At 38.9% G+C, this 16781-nt stretch overlaps 4 protein-coding genes across 7 annotated transcripts; 2 read left to right on the top strand and 2 right to left on the bottom strand.

Moving 5' to 3' along the window:
• The first annotated feature begins 258 nt into the window (after window positions 1-258).
• LOC113754314 (coiled-coil domain-containing protein SCD2) lies at window positions 259-7817 on the top strand. Of its 2 annotated transcripts, none has more exons than XM_027298694.1 (17): window positions 259-794; window positions 1573-1742; window positions 2078-2153; window positions 2313-2354; window positions 2455-2517; window positions 3028-3077; window positions 3165-3192; window positions 3429-3503; window positions 3583-3693; window positions 3771-3831; window positions 4711-4827; window positions 5146-5264; window positions 5468-5537; window positions 6028-6069; window positions 6233-6273; window positions 6547-6673; window positions 7391-7817. In XM_027298694.1, the coding sequence occupies exons 1-17, from the start codon at window positions 360-362 to the stop codon at window positions 7534-7536; spliced, it is 1773 nt and encodes a 590-aa protein (XP_027154495.1). In that variant the 5' UTR covers window positions 259-359; the 3' UTR covers window positions 7537-7817. The 2 variants fall into 2 exon arrangements, with proteins under 2 accessions (XP_027154495.1, XP_027154496.1); XM_027298695.1 differs by lacking the exon at window positions 259-794 and adding an exon at window positions 1202-1291.
• A 484-nt stretch (window positions 7818-8301) lies between these two features.
• On the bottom strand, window positions 8302-12176 carry LOC113753376 (protein NEOXANTHIN-DEFICIENT 1). Of its 3 annotated transcripts, none has more exons than XM_027297513.1 (11): window positions 12038-12176; window positions 11171-11297; window positions 10980-11063; window positions 10816-10879; window positions 10572-10618; window positions 10265-10319; window positions 10029-10067; window positions 9508-9673; window positions 9253-9316; window positions 9125-9181; window positions 8302-8694 (listed from the first exon to the last, which is right to left on the bottom strand). In XM_027297513.1, exons 2-11 carry the CDS (start codon window positions 11233-11235, stop codon window positions 8493-8495), a joined length of 843 nt encoding a protein of 280 aa, XP_027153314.1. In that variant the 5' UTR covers window positions 11236-11297; window positions 12038-12176; the 3' UTR covers window positions 8302-8492. The 3 variants fall into 3 exon arrangements, with proteins under 3 accessions (XP_027153314.1, XP_027153316.1, XP_027153315.1); XM_027297515.1 differs by having other exon boundaries at window positions 11171-11293; XM_027297514.1 differs by having other exon boundaries at window positions 11171-11268.
• A 1030-nt stretch (window positions 12177-13206) lies between these two features.
• On the top strand, window positions 13207-15311 carry LOC113753097. Its single transcript, XM_027297188.1, has 8 exons — window positions 13207-13383; window positions 13542-13662; window positions 13795-13838; window positions 14027-14140; window positions 14295-14387; window positions 14502-14608; window positions 14745-14905; window positions 15039-15311. Exons 1-7 carry the CDS (start codon window positions 13295-13297, stop codon window positions 14882-14884), a joined length of 708 nt encoding a protein of 235 aa, XP_027152989.1. The 5' UTR covers window positions 13207-13294; the 3' UTR covers window positions 14885-14905; window positions 15039-15311.
• Window positions 15312-15636: 325 nt separating this feature from the next.
• LOC113753099 (light-regulated protein, chloroplastic) lies at window positions 15637-16473 on the bottom strand. The gene is made up of 3 exons (XM_027297189.1): window positions 16254-16473; window positions 16012-16170; window positions 15637-15889 (listed from the first exon to the last, which is right to left on the bottom strand). Exons 1-3 carry the CDS (start codon window positions 16427-16429, stop codon window positions 15817-15819), a joined length of 408 nt encoding a protein of 135 aa, XP_027152990.1. The 5' UTR covers window positions 16430-16473; the 3' UTR covers window positions 15637-15816.
• Window positions 16474-16781: the final 308 nt, after the last annotated feature.

The following is a 16781-nucleotide window of genomic DNA, read 5'->3' as shown; positions in this document are numbered from 1 at the left end:
AAAAATACGACCTGTACCGTACGGTTTTGTAGCGGGTTAAAAAAAAAAAAAAAAGACGGTAATGCGACGCTTTTTATTTAATGAACGAGAGAATTTTGTGTCTTTGGGCGATAACACAAAGTGGTCTTCATGTATTTTACCAGAAAAAAGTACTGACTAACTGCGAACTACGGACTAAGAATTAGGAAGGCTTGGGGGGCCCTATGAATGAATCTAATGATCTTTCACCTCTTCCTCTTCTAAAATACTGTAGTACTCGATTTTGCATCACTCTCTCCGCAAGTCTCAGCTCAGCTGTTGAAGCAAGTTATAAATAAACTCAAAGTACTATACTGGTATATACTGGAAGAAAAGAAGAAATGGAGGGGAAGATAAATGATATTCCGGCGACAGCTTATGCTCGCCGCTGGAATAGCGAATCAGGCACTGCTGCCACCGACGGCTCATCCTCTCCGGCGCGCCATTCTCGCTCCACTTCCGTAACCGCCATTTCCAACATTAAGCGCAACCAGCACTATGCTGCTAAAGCTGCTGCTCAGCGCCTCGCTCAGGTCATGGCTTCTCAGGCGGCTGCTTCTCCGGATAATGACGACGACGACGATGATGACCACGACCAAGAAGACCTCCACTTCAGATTTACTGCTCATCCTCCAAGGTCTCTCCCCAAAACCCTCAACACTAGTGCCGTCACTAACACTAACGCCAATACCAATGCTAGCAAGGCCGCCCTCAATCCTCCTCCTCCTGCTGCTGCTGTCCCTTCTACTAAGATCAACAGATCTTCCTCGACTGAGGTGATCTTTTTGTCTAACTATTCTTCGATCTCGCTTTTACCGGAAATGCCATCATGATTTAACTCCTTTTTACCATTTAATCGCGTCCTTTGAACTCCTTTTCTCATTCCTTTATTTATTTTCATTTATTTTTTTTGAGCTGCCCGGTAGATTGCCATAATTGCATTTTTCTTGGAACACACTTAGTTGCATTGCATGATTAAGGACCTGAAGCTTTTTAAGTTCACAATGCAGATTCAGATCGTCTCAAGCTGGTTTCTTTTTTCTTTTCTGTTTAGCTTGGGCTTTTCTTTTATTTTTCTTCTTCTTCTTCTTATTTATTTTTATGTGTATATATTGCAGGATGTTTCATTTCATAATATTTTGATAAAGAGATTTCGGGGAAAAAAAAGGACGGATTTTGCCCCGTATTTGTGCTGTCAACTCTTTTTAAAAATTTGGGATGACAATAAACCGAGTTTGATTTATGATTTCTTGCCTTCGCTTAATTGCCCTTAGTAAGTTCGACCGTTTGACTGTTGCTGTGTGGCTTTCAAATTCATCAATCAACAATCACAGGCATATGCACGCGCACCCTCAAGCACACCCCTGGGGTGTACATTGAGCTGCCTATTTTTAGCTTTTCTTCATCCTTTCTTGCTACAAGCACAGCTGGATGATCTGAGACATATTATATTGCATTTTGCAGTCTCTGGAATTTTCTACTTTCATTGTTCAAAGACTAATTGGCTTCTCTCTATTCCTATCTCTTCCCCATTTCCCCTTAAAATTTTATTAGCTGACTCGAAACATAGTGGAGGAAGGTTCTTCAATTCGTTCAGCATCAACTGGAAGGCCATCCATGTCAATTCGGACCATCCCATCTGTGCCGCCTCCTAAACCATCACTCAAGACTCCAATGCCTATACCACCGATAGATCCTCCTACAAGCAAACAAAGAGAGAAAAGGTTACATAATAGCTGTTTGCTTTTGTTTACCATTCTCTTCCAACCCTGAATTCCTTATCTGCAATGTATTTTTCTTCTTGGCCTTTATGGTGCACTCTGCTCCATAACTGCCTCATAGCATTTCTAGTGCTACGACATTTCTTGAACTACTATAATGGAGAAATAAAATCAAATTTTGAGTTGCTAAAGTTGAATTACAAGTGTAGACATGCAAGAGATTCCTCCGTTCTGTTGTTAAAGATTGTCAAGGATTGAGACATCAATCAGCTGATCTTTCTCCTAGTTCATGTACTTGACTATGCAAATTTAAGAATTTCTAAAAATATGAGTTACAGGCTCTCACCAGATCTAGGTCAGTTAAATTTGAAGGATGAAGGAGGTCAGCGTGAGGCTTCTGCACTTCATGATGAAGTATGTTTTAGTGCTTGTCTTGCAAAACCTAGTTCTGTTCTGAACCCAAATTTCAGCTTAGACTTCCTGAATCATTTGTCTAATGTCTGTGGAGATTACTCTCTGCTTTATGTATTGAGTGGTGTTGAATTGTCAGAGTGACGTATTTTTGTTGGACAGCTTGATATACTAAAAGAAGAAAATGAAAATCTTCTTGAAAAGGTGCATTTTTCTGTCTGCAAAATTCAACTCTTTTGTGATAATAATACTTTAACAACTATGTATACATTTTGTGGTACTAAGCTTGCTAGTTGCCCCACAGCTCAGAGTTGCAGAAGAGAGTTGTGAAGAAGCGGAAGCTAGAGTAAAGGAGCTTGAGAAACAGGTCACCTCTTTGTCTGCAACCTGTTTTAGAGGACTGTAATGGAATAAGGGTCCACTTATTGCTTAAATTAGCTCGTTAATTTTCTCGAAGCTCCATGTTTATTGTTTATCAATTGATTGGTAGAACACGAGAAAAGAAAAACAAAAAACTTGTCAATCTTACAAGTTTGATTTAAGTACATGCTGTCTGTTGATATAAGCACTGTTTTTGGGTGAAATTGAAGATGATGTGCTTTCCCTTCGAAAATGGTGCATGCTAGGCTTATATTAAGGGCTGTAGATTCATAGTTTTCTATTTCTTCCTTCAGAAAGATATTCTCAACTGAACTCATTTGTCTTGGAACTTTTTTGATTGCCATTCAAGTTCCATTTTGTTGGTAGAATACTTGGCTACAATTCTTTTTGTTGTGTGCTAAATAGAATAATTTTCTCTAGTTGTTGGACCCTCTTTATTGTGCTGGAGATACAGTCACATCTTATTCTGGATCATATTTTGTTTCTTGTACATCAGGTTGCTGCTCTTGGTGAAGGAGTTTCTTTGGAAGCTAAATTGTTAAGCAGGTATCCAGGATTTTGATTGTTCCTATGTCATTCATATTGCAATTAATCATGTAACTTCAATATGATGATTTTATTCCCAATTTGCAGAAAGGAAGCTGAATTACGCCGGAGAGAGGTAAGTGGTTGAACATTTCACTTAACTAGGAATGGAATTTAATTGCTTTCTGTTTACCATGAACAGATATTTGTACTAATAAATATGCCACATTTTTGGGAAAGCAGGAAGAAAGAAATTTGAAAACATTTAGCAGAAAATCATTCATTTTTGCTTTTCTTTGCAAAATTGCTCTTTTTACGCTGCTATTATGACTCATCATTAAACTTATGATGAAAAATGATTGCTTATCATAGGCTGCACTTAAAGAGGCAAAACAAGCAAAAGATGGTACAGATATGGAAATTTCATCCTTGAGATCTGCTGCTAAGGTAAAGGTGCTACCCATACTTAACTACTCTGCTGCATCTTAACATTGCCATTTGACAGTTTGATTTTCTGTTCAATTAGAATGCAAAAACTGAAGCCACATCCGCTGCGGATCAGCTTCAGGAAGCTGAATCTGAAGTCAGAGCTCTCCACTCAATGACTCAGAGAATGGTTTTGACACAAAATGAAATGGTCCGGAGCTAAGCCTATAATTGCTCAGAGCAGAGTTTATTGTTCTAGAGTTAATCTAGTGATTTTTTTTTTTCAAGGAGGAAGTTGTCCTTAAAAGGTGTTGGCTTGCACGTTATTGGGGTCTAGCTGCTAAGTATGGTAAGAGTGCCGAACTCTTCTCATTTCATGGCAGCTAATAAGCTCTAACTATTAGACCTGTTGAGAATTTCAAATTGGTACATGTAGGCAAATAAACTCTTATAATTTTGCACCTGAACAAGCTAAAGACCTGGCATCAAAGACTTGACATAACCAGAACTCTGTGTATATCTATTCATGCATGTTTGTGCATATGATTCTATCGATGCAAAAGTTTTTATCCAGTTATATTCTTTGTCTGTTTTGACTATTGATTCACTGGCATTCGTGATGCTTAAAACCTTTAAGCACACTTGAGAAAGAAAAGCCAAAAGCTAAAGGAACGGTTTTTACTGTGTCAGTGCACCACTGGGGAGGTGGAGGGGGAGAAAAAAGAGCTAAGCTTGTGTTTATGTCAGTCACACTTTGTGTTCATAAAGAGGAGACTTGGAAAAAAGAAATACTTCTTTTTTTTCCTTTAAGTACTGGAGCACTATTTCTGGATTTTAGTCCTGATACATCGTGCGTGCCATTCAAGCTACAAGCTAATGGGCTCTGTGTGAGGCTATGGTGTATGGTCAAGTCACCTTTGAAATACTCACTTTGAAATGAGAAGTGGGAGGAAAGGCTTTACTTAATTGCCTGGCAAAAATTGTTCTCTTCAGAAACTTGTCCCAAACAATTGTCTCACTTGGTGTAACCCATATATGATCATGGGTCAATACTATTGTTCTTCTTTTTGTTTTTTATAATACACATTATGAGTGCATATATCTTTTATGCTTGGTCTGTCCATGTCTTTTATTTACGTATATATTTTTTCAGGTGAAAATGGAGTCTATTCATATTTAAGGTTATTCTTTTAGATGTATTTATTCACATCATACAGTTGCCTCTCAGGTATCTGTGCTGATATTGCATTTGGGAAGTTTGAATACTGGTCATCATTAGCACCTCTTCCTTTTGAAGTTGTCATTTCAGCTGGACAGAAGGCTAAGGAGGAAAGCTGGGAGAGAGGCTAGTTTAACTCATTCATCTATGATGTCGTCTTATCTCAATTAAACAAAATCCTTGATCAAACTATTTTGGGCTGAGTGCCTGAATCCTCTTATTCCATTTCAATGCTCAAGGCCTGGTGATACTACCTCTTAAGCAATATATTGTTCCATCTCATGCTGAATCTACCTCTTTCTCCAACTATATCGTTGGATATCATGTTTCTCTGTTGTGGGGAAACTTTTTTTAAGCTGCATTTGAGAGAATAACAATCTGTTTCGTTTCTTATCATTGTCAACTGCTCAACTGAGTGACTTCCTGTTAATTGATATTGAACAGATGATTCCAATCCGGAGAGAGGAAAGCTTGTTCAGGACTTCAATGACCTGACAGGAGAAGGTTATATTGAGAGTATGCTATCTGTAGAAATGGGGTTGAAGGAGCTTGCTTCATTGAAGGTTGCAGCTTTGTATTTTAAATCATTTTGTTTTTTGATTATTCGTTGTACTATTAATATGATTAGATGATAATATTGTTGACTTTTTTCCTTACAATTTGTCATACACTGCCATGTTTCTAGCTGTTTTGTGGATTGTTGTGAAATTATTTTATTCGTTTTTCCATCCATAACCATCTAACTTTTCTTTTGCTCTTTCAAAAGGTTGAGGATGCCATTATTCTTGCATTGGCCCAACAAAGGCGGCCAAATTCTTCTAGGATCTCTGTTTCAGGTAAAGACAAGCTTCGATTGATCACTTGGAAATCATGTCAATGAGGTGGGCTAGCAGATATATGATATCAGATGCAAACACATTATGATTAAGTTAGTAAGTCAGCCCCTCTGGTAGAAATATGAACTACTACTACCGTTGTTGGGCCATGGTTGTTTTGCATCACCGTTGAATGGAGTGTTTGGTTGGAAGAACTGAAGAAGAGACTGGAGGAGTGGGATGATGGAGAATAGGAGTGGAAGGAGTTTGAGAAGAAAAGGAAAAAGCTGTCGCACGAGAAGAAGGAAAAGGAGAAAGAAGTCGTCGATTTCTCCCCTTTAAAGCCTTCCATGAGATGGACTTTAAAGTTGATTTCTCAATTTTGGGAACCCCAATAAAACCTGCAATTTCTGTTTAATTTCCAATAAAATATCAATTCTGGTAAATAACTTGTTGATGATACCCTCATTGCTTTGTTTGATTTTGCTGTATTATTTATCAAATCTGGCAGATATCAAGTCACCAGGGGATCCAAAGTTCACGGAAGCATCTGGTGAGTCTTATTTAGATGCATTTCTCTGTATCATGTTATGCTTCTAAAAGTACAACTTTCGCGTCACTGCTTCAACTCCCCTCCCCTCTCCGTATCCTGCTCGTCTTTTCAGCCCAGACTGACTTGAAAATTTTAGTTGATTATCTTACCATTTTCTTTGCAGAACTAAGTCCAGAGGAATCTGAGGATGTCCTCTTCAAGGAGGTATTATATTTTCTTATTGCTAAGCTTTTCTATGTGCTGATCTATGGTATCTGTTATCTGCTGCTCTGTCAAATACAGACATAGGTATCTATATTGTGTCGTTAGATTCTAAGTTTAGTGCTTTTTGAACTTGTTGAGTTTGACAGCCAGAAAGAAGCTTGTCACAAATTTGTTCAGAATGTCAATGTCTATCCATCTGTAATCATGGCCAAGGTTAGAAGATGATAACTGAAGCTCAGTTCTTTGATTTTCTGTGAAAACTTTACTCCTCAGGCATGGCTTACTTGCTTCTGGAGAAGAGCAAAATCCCACGGCATAGAGGAGGAAATAGCCAACAAACGAGTTCAATTTTGGATAAGCTGCAGTGTGCATTCACCAACTTCTCATGATGCAGTTGATGGTAACCTCTTCATAAAATTGTCTATTGATTAATAAACAGATGCAACTAATAGTTCCTATGTATTGGAGCTCTGGGTTTTTACTTAGTATACATCTATTCTGAAGTTTTCTGGGCCTAAATTCATGATAGAGTTTCTCATTGCATTCCAGCATATCTTCAAAATATTGAAGCATTAAACAGCACGTGCAAACTAACTATGTGCCCTGGATTTTTCAGCTGAGAGAAGAAAATAAAAGTTTACTTATTTCTGAATTGGTTGGTCGTGCTGAACCTCTTTTCTTGTTATGTTATTAGAAAACAATGTTGAGAGTGTTTTTAGCAGTGGAAAAAGTTTTTGCCTGGAAATCTTAATCTGCTGATCTAATATGACACAGAGTCTGTGCTTCACTGAGTTATACAAGTTTAGGTGCATAGTGCATGAGATTACAAAGGTGGATCATCGAGTGCTGTCAAGAAAGCGATGTGAGAATAGTATACCAAATCTCTGGATGCCTTAAAAATAGAGGAGCTTTCACATGCTCTTCTGGTTAGGTATATAATGCAACATGAGAGCAAACCAAGATCAACGGATAAATCTAGTGGCTGCAGTCTTCAAGAAATTTAGATAATTTTGTCTTTGCTTGAGTAATATTGGTTGGTCAAGCTGTACCTGAATCTTTACCATGTTAAACAACCGAATCATTTTTTTTCCCTCCTTTTCTGGGTTCTTTTGTGTAGTGGAGCACGGCTTGATGGAATTGCGGAAATTAGATATTGAGCAACGACTATGGGAGGCATCCCGCAAAGAGATTGACCACAACCAGCTTTCTTCCCTTTCCAATGGACGGAAATCTCCGCTGCCATCAAAGATACCTGTTGGGTAGGCGGCAAACATTTGCTTTCCTGAAGCACTATGTGGTCTCATCTCTTTATCTCGCTGCCTTTCCGCTAGATGTAATATATATATACACAGATTACTGGTCCGTCCATCATCATGCAACGTTTTATTGATATTGTTGCTTCCAAACAGGAAGCAGTTGGAACTAAGGCCCACATGAATTGAGATCAATCAGTCACTTTCTCAATCGAGAGGCAGATCCTGGGCCTGAAAATTAGTGTGTGGGCCCCGATTTCTCATGCTTTAGTTTATTTCTCCTTGATCTCATGGATCTAATCTACATACAAGCAAGCACTTTTCTGTTGTCACAGGTCAGGATAAAACTCAAGCTAGCTAGTTTGGGAGATGAGATTTGAACAGAAAAGAAAGGAATAGAAGAGAAAGACTGGATCTCCCACATTTGAGAGTTTTAAGTGAAAGGAAAGGAAAAGAAACCGACGGAATTGGAAGGAGGAAAAAGTAGCTACAGTTTAAAAAAAATTTCCGGCCCAAATCGGGCAGAAAGCAAAGGAAAGCACGGAAAGGCAGCAAAAAGTTTTTTAAATTGCCCATTCTACCCCTAAAAAGCTATTGAATGAAATATTTATTTACTTATGTGTCCAAAATCACTTCTTTTCTTTCATAAACTCCCAAACAACATTAAAACCTCTTCCTTTCTTTTCTTATCTTTTCTTTTCTCTCATAACTTAACCTTTCTCTTCCTTTCTTTTCTATCCTCAACTCACAAACTAGCTAAGTCAATAATATATGGTTTTCAGGAGGGAAACTCGACATTAATTCAGTAAGATAGTTTTCAGAGAGTGGAATCAATACAAGAAGCAACTAACTTGGAAAGGAAGCAAAAGCAAATAGTAAATCTAATACTAAAATTAAGCAGAAAAGACACAATGAGCACCGCAAAAATGTGCTAACATCACACTGTTAATGTCTTTAAGGGTTCTGTTAGCGTTTACAGACCGTTGTTGGGGCTTCAACCTTCATTTCCAGACGATTGAACTGCAGCGCTAAAATTGGTTTGGATAGCAACACTGACACGCTGAGGCTTCTTTTCTTTCTCCTCAACTCTCTGCAAGATCTTTCTTCATCTACATCCACAGCAGGGGGAGGAGGCCCTAATACTTTTGCAGGTGCCACTGCTCTCACCCTAATTAAAACTACTCCATCAGAAAAGCATCTACAATATAGCTTGCAATAACATGATGGTTATTTACAAACATGAACCAGCATTTCCTGCCAACCAAACCCAACACCCCCCCCCCCCCAAGGGCTCTCCCCTTTTATTCCCTTTCAAATTGCTAGCAGAAAATCAGAATTTGTTACTAAAGCCAAGGCTTCATGTGCCAATGATTAAGGTTGAGATCACCATCCCAGAGACATCCCTGTCAAGCTAACCTTTTTTGGTGTTCTCAATAAAAGAATGTATCTTTCAGCATTCCATGCTGTTCAGAGACTCCCTTAATGTATTTGGAAAAGAACCCTCCGTATGGCAGGCAGAAAAGACTCCAACAATGGCTTCGCTAGCAGTCTAAATATTGAATGACAGCTCGAATACATGCAAAAGAGCAAAGAGAAACCTGCACTCAATCTGGCAAGAATACTTGAGGAGGTGATGGTTGTACTTGGTCCGCCCACTGCAAGCACAGCCCTGATTGAGGTTAGTTGTCTGAATACAAAATGAAAACAGACAATCACAATCGTTTACCTAAAGCTCGGAAGCGACAGTTTAACAAGTGGACCCATCCACCCGCTGGACTCCAGTTCAGAGGCTGCCATTGAAAAGTTTGCAACCACAAAAAAATTGCCAGAAAGATGATCAGCAGATTTAAGTTCCAGAAGCTCCATAAAACTAGCAACTCAAGTGATAAATTGTTGGACGATCTGATTCTTCCTTCACACAAGCAAATTACACATCTAAAGCTGACTATTTAATACGATGAAATACTATCTAAAAACTAACCAGGGGCACTAAAGTTGATGTTGCAGATATTCATCTCTTCCATACCCTTCATTTCAGACACTTGTACGTCCATAGAATTTTTAGGGCCATCAAGACTAAACATGCCAACCATATTAAGGAATCCACTGGTTTTAGTTTCTGAAGTCTTTGCAATTGCTCTAACTGTCTGTTTCATTATAAATCACAATAAATAGAACAGTTAAAACAATTGTTTCAAGAAAAAGTAGCCACTCTCTTAGCTATGAGAATAAATATTTGCTGATTATATGCTTTATCAGTGCCAAGGACAAACCCACTTCACTGCAGGCAGCTTTACCACCCAAATCCATGACCGTAACTTGTCGAGATTGGATGATTATAGTCAATACAAGAGAAAAGAACCTTGAATTGCGAAAAGTTGGTTTATGTGGTAAAGCTTCATTTCTTCAGCTAAATACACGAGGTTCAGATGTATCATGCAGCTAGGAAAATTGGATGACTTGATCGCATTACAGGATGGTAGTACTTAGCTCAAGACTTACCTTTGAAAATTTTGCAACTTGGCTTGGAAGTCCAATATCCTGTGACAAGAATATAAAAAGGCAATAATGAATCACTTTGCAGTGATCAAATGGATTAGTTTTCTGTCATCTCAAAACTTGGGAAAAGAAATCGCTGTTCATTGCCTAATTAGATTTTAACTCTTATCAGTTTCAGAATAATGAGTATTTAGGTTGAAATAAAGTTTAGAAAGGCATAGAATCTTACTGATTCCTACCTTTTGTCCATGAATGCAAGCTTCATCACTGTTCACCAGCACCCTGGCAGCCCATCTGTGTTTCAAAGGAACAGAGGATACCATAAAACACTGCTCTGATTACACCACTGGGCATTGTTATTTGCAATCTGAAAAGTTGAAATTTACATTTCTGTTTCAAATAACTTCAGAATAGTACTTAGCATGTCTATATGAATCAGCTCACACTCTTTTCTGACCATACAATGTCACCAAGGTTTATATGCATAGAAATCAATTTCAAATGCTTAAATAATTACGAGTGATAATTCTTTAGCAGAATACTTACGCACAAGATGTTGGTGGGTTCCATACAGTGCCTGCAATCACCACAAGCTGAAGTTTTTGAAATTAAAATAATGAATGGCATGAAAAAAAAAAATTAAAAGCTGCAGAAGGGGATCTTCAAAGAAACCAGATTAAAGATTAATCTTTTAAATTTAGTTGCTTGAACTGAATTCCGTCCAATACCTTAGTGGTGACCGAAAGTCTTTTGTGTTTCCAATAAATCAATTGACCTCAGAATACAGTACCTCATCAAATTTCCCAGCAGGGCTGTCATCATAATTAGCGAGAAAGAATCCACCAAGAGTGTACCTGCAGAAGAAGAACTGACTATCAGAATCAAAGATATCTTCGTCCATTGCCACAAAAAGAAGGCACAGAGCTAGTAACCGGGAAATAGAAATATGTGTACCCAAAAGCTTCAACCAATCTGAACTCCTTGGGGATGAAAGCTCGAGCAGTCTCTGCTTTGACAAGATGGAGCTGGTATAGGGCGCTGAAATAGAAAAGGAAAGAAGGATGGGCAGGTCATCAAGAAGTGAAATTAAAATGGGGAAAGGGTTGGAGAGAGCAGCATTACAGATTCAATGAAACTTCACTTACCTGCCTCTGAATACCCAGGGGGGTTTGCCATATCCGGATGGAGAATGCGTTTTTCTATGATCCATGGGTTCAACCTTCAAGATTTTGCTCCCATTCACCTATAAAGCGGAGTAGAAATTGGACCTTCCTTTTTTTTTTTTTTTTTTTTGAAAAAAAATTAAAACACCCATGAGGAATCAGTAAATTGGATATGTCAAATAAGCCGCCTAGTGCGGAAAGCTAAAGGCTACAGTAACACTACAAGTTCGGCAGTGCAACGAACGGAGGGATTTGCAGCTAATTGGAATGCCTAAATTTTTATGGTTTTGTTTTTCCCTTGTCAAGTGTGCAACCAAGTGGAGTGTCAAGTAGTGGTAATTGAATACTGGGGCGTATAGCGTATAGTAAAACCCAGTTAACAGGAGATGCCAAGGAGCAGAGGCAGATACGATGAATTAATTAGGAGTCGCCATTTTGGTGTTTGTCCTTCAAATGTCAGCAAGTACTTAATTACCAGGGACCATACTGAAAAAAAAGATGAATTTTAGAGGACAATCTTTCAGGTGAATTTATAAAATATTCAATAGCTGCGAGTAAGAAAGTAGAACACGACTTCGCTAAAAGTAATTGAAGAGTTTCCAAAAATGCTTATGCGTTTATCAAGACGAGACAGAAAAGCCAAGCGAACAATTTTGATTATTGATGAAGACTAACTAATAGGACAGCATACTGGGAAGCGTGTGTGTGTAATATAATAATGGGAGTAGAAAATGCAGAAACTTGAGATTTGAACAAGTTAAAACATTCTTGATTTGAGGATGATAGGCAGCAGCAGCAGTACTTTAAAGCAAGCGAAAGAAACAGCTAAAAGTGGAGGTATGAACTCACAGAAAATCAAAGGGAAGCGCGTGGCAGGTGAGTCTCCTTTGAAGCCCAACCCAGTTGGGATTCGCACAAACTTGCCTGTGAGAGGAGATATACAGGCAGGAAGGAAGGAGAGAGAGAGAGAGAGAAGGAAGGAAGGAAGGAAAATGGGAAACCCAAAAAAAAACTCAGGGAACAAATTTTGTTGAGGCCAGGCCTGAGGGAGTTGGTTGGGGGAGTGCCGGGAGGCATGTCACGTGAGTCACGTGCGTGAGATGTGATCAGATTCCCAACGGAGGATGGATAAATGCTCCTACTAAGATTTCTCCAATTTTTTTTTTAAAACAAAATTTTCATATATAATGCTATGACAATTGACAACACATAAATAAAAATAACTTCAAAAACACCACATCCTTTACAATAAATCAAAAATAACTCCAAATATATAAAAAAAAATAAAAAATAAAATTTACATCATTTTCTTCTTTCATCTATCATCATCACCACTCTTACCAATCATTGCCACCATCCCCTTATTTTCCTTTTTTCTCTCCCTCCCTCTTCCTCCTCCTCTTTCCTCTCCTTTTCCGCCACACCCCAACCCTGTTTTCCCCTTCCTATGATCTGGCCGCAACCAAATTGAGGAAAAAGGAGTAGCGAGGCGCGGCGGGGAAAGGGGAAGGGAGAAGGAGAGGAAAGAAAAGGAAGAAAAAAGAGATGGAGAAGGAGGAAAAAGAAGAGGAGGGAAAAGGAGGAAGGAGAAGGAAGGGATGGTGGTAGTGGTGACAGCGGTGATGATTGGTTAAAAAATATCATAAAAATTTTTAAATTTTAAAAATATTTCAAAAACATCACAAAAATATTTGCAATAAATTTTTTTTTAAACACACCATTATAATAAAATATTTTAAAAACATTTCAAAAAACAGCTAAACCAAACGATATACACTATGTGACAATATGAATGTTCCACCCGCCAAACTGGCGCCAACTGAATTCACTCCACTCCAGGTACTTGCCACTAGTACACCTGGGCTGTACTGCCACCCCATCTTAAAATGAATGCATAAGTTGAGTTATACAAGAGGAAGGGCAGGATGGGCTGGGTGGCTCGTTGAATTATATAAAATACTAATAATAATAAGGGGGAGGGGTCAGATAAGAGGCCCTTTGCAGAATGCAGCCAGCCATCGTGTGAATTTGAAGAGGCCTCCGTCGGTTCTTTGGGTTTTACCCCTCGGATCGGTCCCGCTCACTGCTGGGAGGAAGAGAGTTCAAATGGTGGAAAGATTCTTTTCCATTCCCCAAATTGAACAGCAGCAGCAGCAGCAACCCCAAATTTTGCTTCTTTCGGGCCCTCCTTCCTCGTAATACTAGTTTTTTTTCCCCCGCTACTTTCCCTATCCCCAATGCTTAATTTTTGCCTTTTGTTTTCGCTAATCTTCAGATAATTCTACTTCAATCTTAATGGATTTGGGTTTGATGTAGGTTTGCCTAATTCCTACTCTCTTACTCATCTCTTCAGCGGGAAATCCTCTTTGCTTTTTCAGTTTGCATATAATTCCGCCTTCAGCACCACCTCCTCTTCTGCCGTATTCCTATGCAACCGTCGCAAGTTAGACACCTGTCCACCATTTCTCTCTCAGGCACGCACTACCCCTCTTCTCCTCTATTCTCGTCTCTCTCAATCTGCTATTACTTCCACTTGTTTATTCATTAATTTCCTCTATTACTTGTAAACAAAGTTTTGATTTTTGAGGTGTTGATTTTCCTTCCAGGGCATTGATCCGTCTTCTGAAGTTTTCCAACGTATCCAAATAAAGTAAGGACACCCCTTTACCCCCCAACTCCCCCCGCCCCCCTCTTAAAACAAAAGAAGAAGAAGAAGAAAAAAAAAAGCTTCTTTTAACCCCAAAATTACCTGAATGCATGCGGTTTCTTAGATGACTGTGATCGTGCCATGTGTGAACATTATGCATTTTCTTGAGTGGTTGGTTGGAATTTTGGAAGGTATGTGGATGATGACGAGGGAATCAAGAACTACTTTGCTGCATTTCACTTGCAGCATCCTACTTTTCCTCTTTCAGTCATCATTGATGATTTTGCTGATTTCTTTGACGAAAGGTTATCTTATCAACTCCCCTCTTTATTCTACACTTCATACCCTATATCTGGGATATGCCTGATACGCTTCTCAACTGGTACCGTCTCAAACTTGGCTCAACTTTTTTGATATTCTAAAATTGTTTTATTTCTTTTCATTTTCTATGTCTTGAAGAAATTGCCAAGACAAGTACACTAGTCCCCGCGGAAGAGACTTGGCTATGATTCGAGTGTTGGCTCTATGTCAAAACGCCATTTCACGTGCCAAGTAATTCCCGCTATTAACTACGCCTGATTTTTGCAAGTTTAGCAGTTCATGTGCATTAGTACTCTAATGAGCAGTTTTTGTTTCTTAAAATTCGGATTGTCTTCCTTTACATAGTGAAGCAGGTCCATGTATGCTATTGCTCTCTGACACACACCATGGTGACTCCCCAAGATTGCTCTATATATACAAGAGATGGGTCTCTTCTATTTACACAATTAAAGGTTATCTAACACAAGCACTTATGCCACCCTTTGTTTATCTTTTGTTGTTCTTCCTTGTTTTTCATACTCCATTTTGCACTTCCATGTTCTCGTCGTTGTTTTGGAAATCAGCAGCACATTCTTCTCTTTATGCTAGGTGATGGCTTTGGATCATTTCTTCTTAGGACTAGCTACCAATCAGGAATTGCCAAATCAGCTGGAAATAGAATCGCCAAGTACTCCATAGCTCTACAGTATTTGGTTTTGGAAGGTATTGCTGAAGATGAAGGACAGTAAGTGTACCCCTGAATTATTAGGGTAAGCCCTTCTTCTGTCTTTTTGGGGCTTTACTTCCCATGTTTCAGGTCCTTAAATAATTTAAGTTGTTAACCACTTGCGTAGTATGCTTTAGGTTAACTGTATGGCATTTTAACGTTGCATTCTACTGCAGTTCGCTTGGATGTATGTTGGTACTAGCACAGATCTATGGACAGGCTGGGCGGAGACTATTACAAGTGTTGTGACTTGAGATGTATGGCATTTTAACGTTGCATTCTACAAGTGTTGGTGGAACACATTTGATACTGGAATAGCATTTCTTGAGAATTACAAGTGTTGTGACTTGAAAGGTGTATAAATACTTCTGTTGGTGATACTGAAAATTGGAGAGAGCTTGAAGAAATAACTTTGCATAATCAATTGTTCATCAAGTTCTGTTGTCCCACCCTGCCTGCACTCTTCTTTTGGTACAGAGTTTATTGTTATTTCAACCACGTCTTAGATGTTACAATGTTGCACTTGCTCGATATTCTATCATCTTTAGTGCATTTATATGTGTAGAGGCTTGTAGCATACCATAGCGGTGGCAAGACGCGTCGCGCTCTGTAAATTTTTGGTGCCTTGGCCCAATGCAACTTTGAACTAGTAGCTCCGAGGTCTACTGTAAAAACCCTTCGTATTTTTTCGTGCAGATTCTGGAATAGATTCAATTATTCTTTTTCTATAGCCTACAAATGAAAGGTCTGTGACGGCTGTAGACTCGTACATTCTTCTCGGTATATCGTTGAGATGTGTAGATAACAAAGAGCATCACAAGTACTTGGGACGGAAAGATTCTGGCTTTTTGAGATGTGTTCAAACTATTATCAGGATGGAGTTATATATATCTAGGAAGAAAAAGGCAAAGCAAGTGAAAATCTGTCTTTACATCTTTAGAAAACTATATTCCACTAAGCACCACTCTGATGCTCTGGCTGACAAAATTCTCCTCCAAGTTCGTCACAGGCATCTCCTTCAAAGACCCTGCACATTCATCAGAAGAAAGAGACATCGCTTAATCGTTTTCTGATACTAATTTTTTTGCTTTTGCAACTTCAATAACCATAATTACAAAGGAGCTGATGCTCTTGAAATCAAGATCTTACGTCTTGGGGCTATTATACTCGAGATACTCCCTTTCAACCTGTTCTGATGCAGTTTGAGGCCTTTTGTCAGTCAAACCTGGGTTGAGCTTCGCTTCAGGGTACATCTCAACGTCACAAGCATCTCCTCCAAGGGTCTCACAAGCTTCTGCCGGAAAAACACTGGAAACAAAAAAGAATCTGGCTTTAATCGTATCATGTCACAAATCGAATGCACCTAGATAACGTAACAATTTTATACTTACGAGGTGGTGGAGCTATAATCTACTGTCGAAGTGTCATTAGCCACTGCAGCTGCTTTCATGCGAGCAAATAGAGAAGAAGTTTGGATTGCGGGAATGGATTTTGATTGGGATCTGAAGCATCTGGCTGGTGTTTGTAAGGGAAGGATCGGTGGTGCCAAGCTCAAAGCTGCCTGCATGTTGAACTGTGATTAGGTTTGAGTTTTGGAATGCTTTGAAAAGAAGTAGGTGGATTCTAATTTATAGGGCAGGTTTGTGAGGTCTATGAATTGTGTAGATAAGAAGGGAGAAGATATTATGTGATTGGATAAGGTTTGGTGCTGTTTCATTATTGTGGCATCCAAGAGTCGGACGTTTCATTCGTTGGGACGCATTGCTCTTCAAGAATTCATCAGTATTAACCAAAAAGAACCCCAGTCAAAACAGTTTCTCCACAGGAAAATATCAAAAGAATAATAATAATCCAAGAGAAGGAGAAGCAGTCGTTAGCTGGTGATGTTTCACTGTCCCTCGTAGCTACAAAAATTCCTT

Source organism: Coffea eugenioides, chromosome 11 (assembly GCF_003713205.1).
Source record: "Coffea eugenioides isolate CCC68of chromosome 11, Ceug_1.0, whole genome shotgun sequence".
NCBI lineage: Eukaryota > Viridiplantae > Streptophyta > Magnoliopsida > Gentianales > Rubiaceae > Coffea > Coffea eugenioides.
The sequence above is the reverse complement of the archived record's forward strand: the minus strand, read 5'-3'. Positions and strand labels throughout refer to the sequence as shown.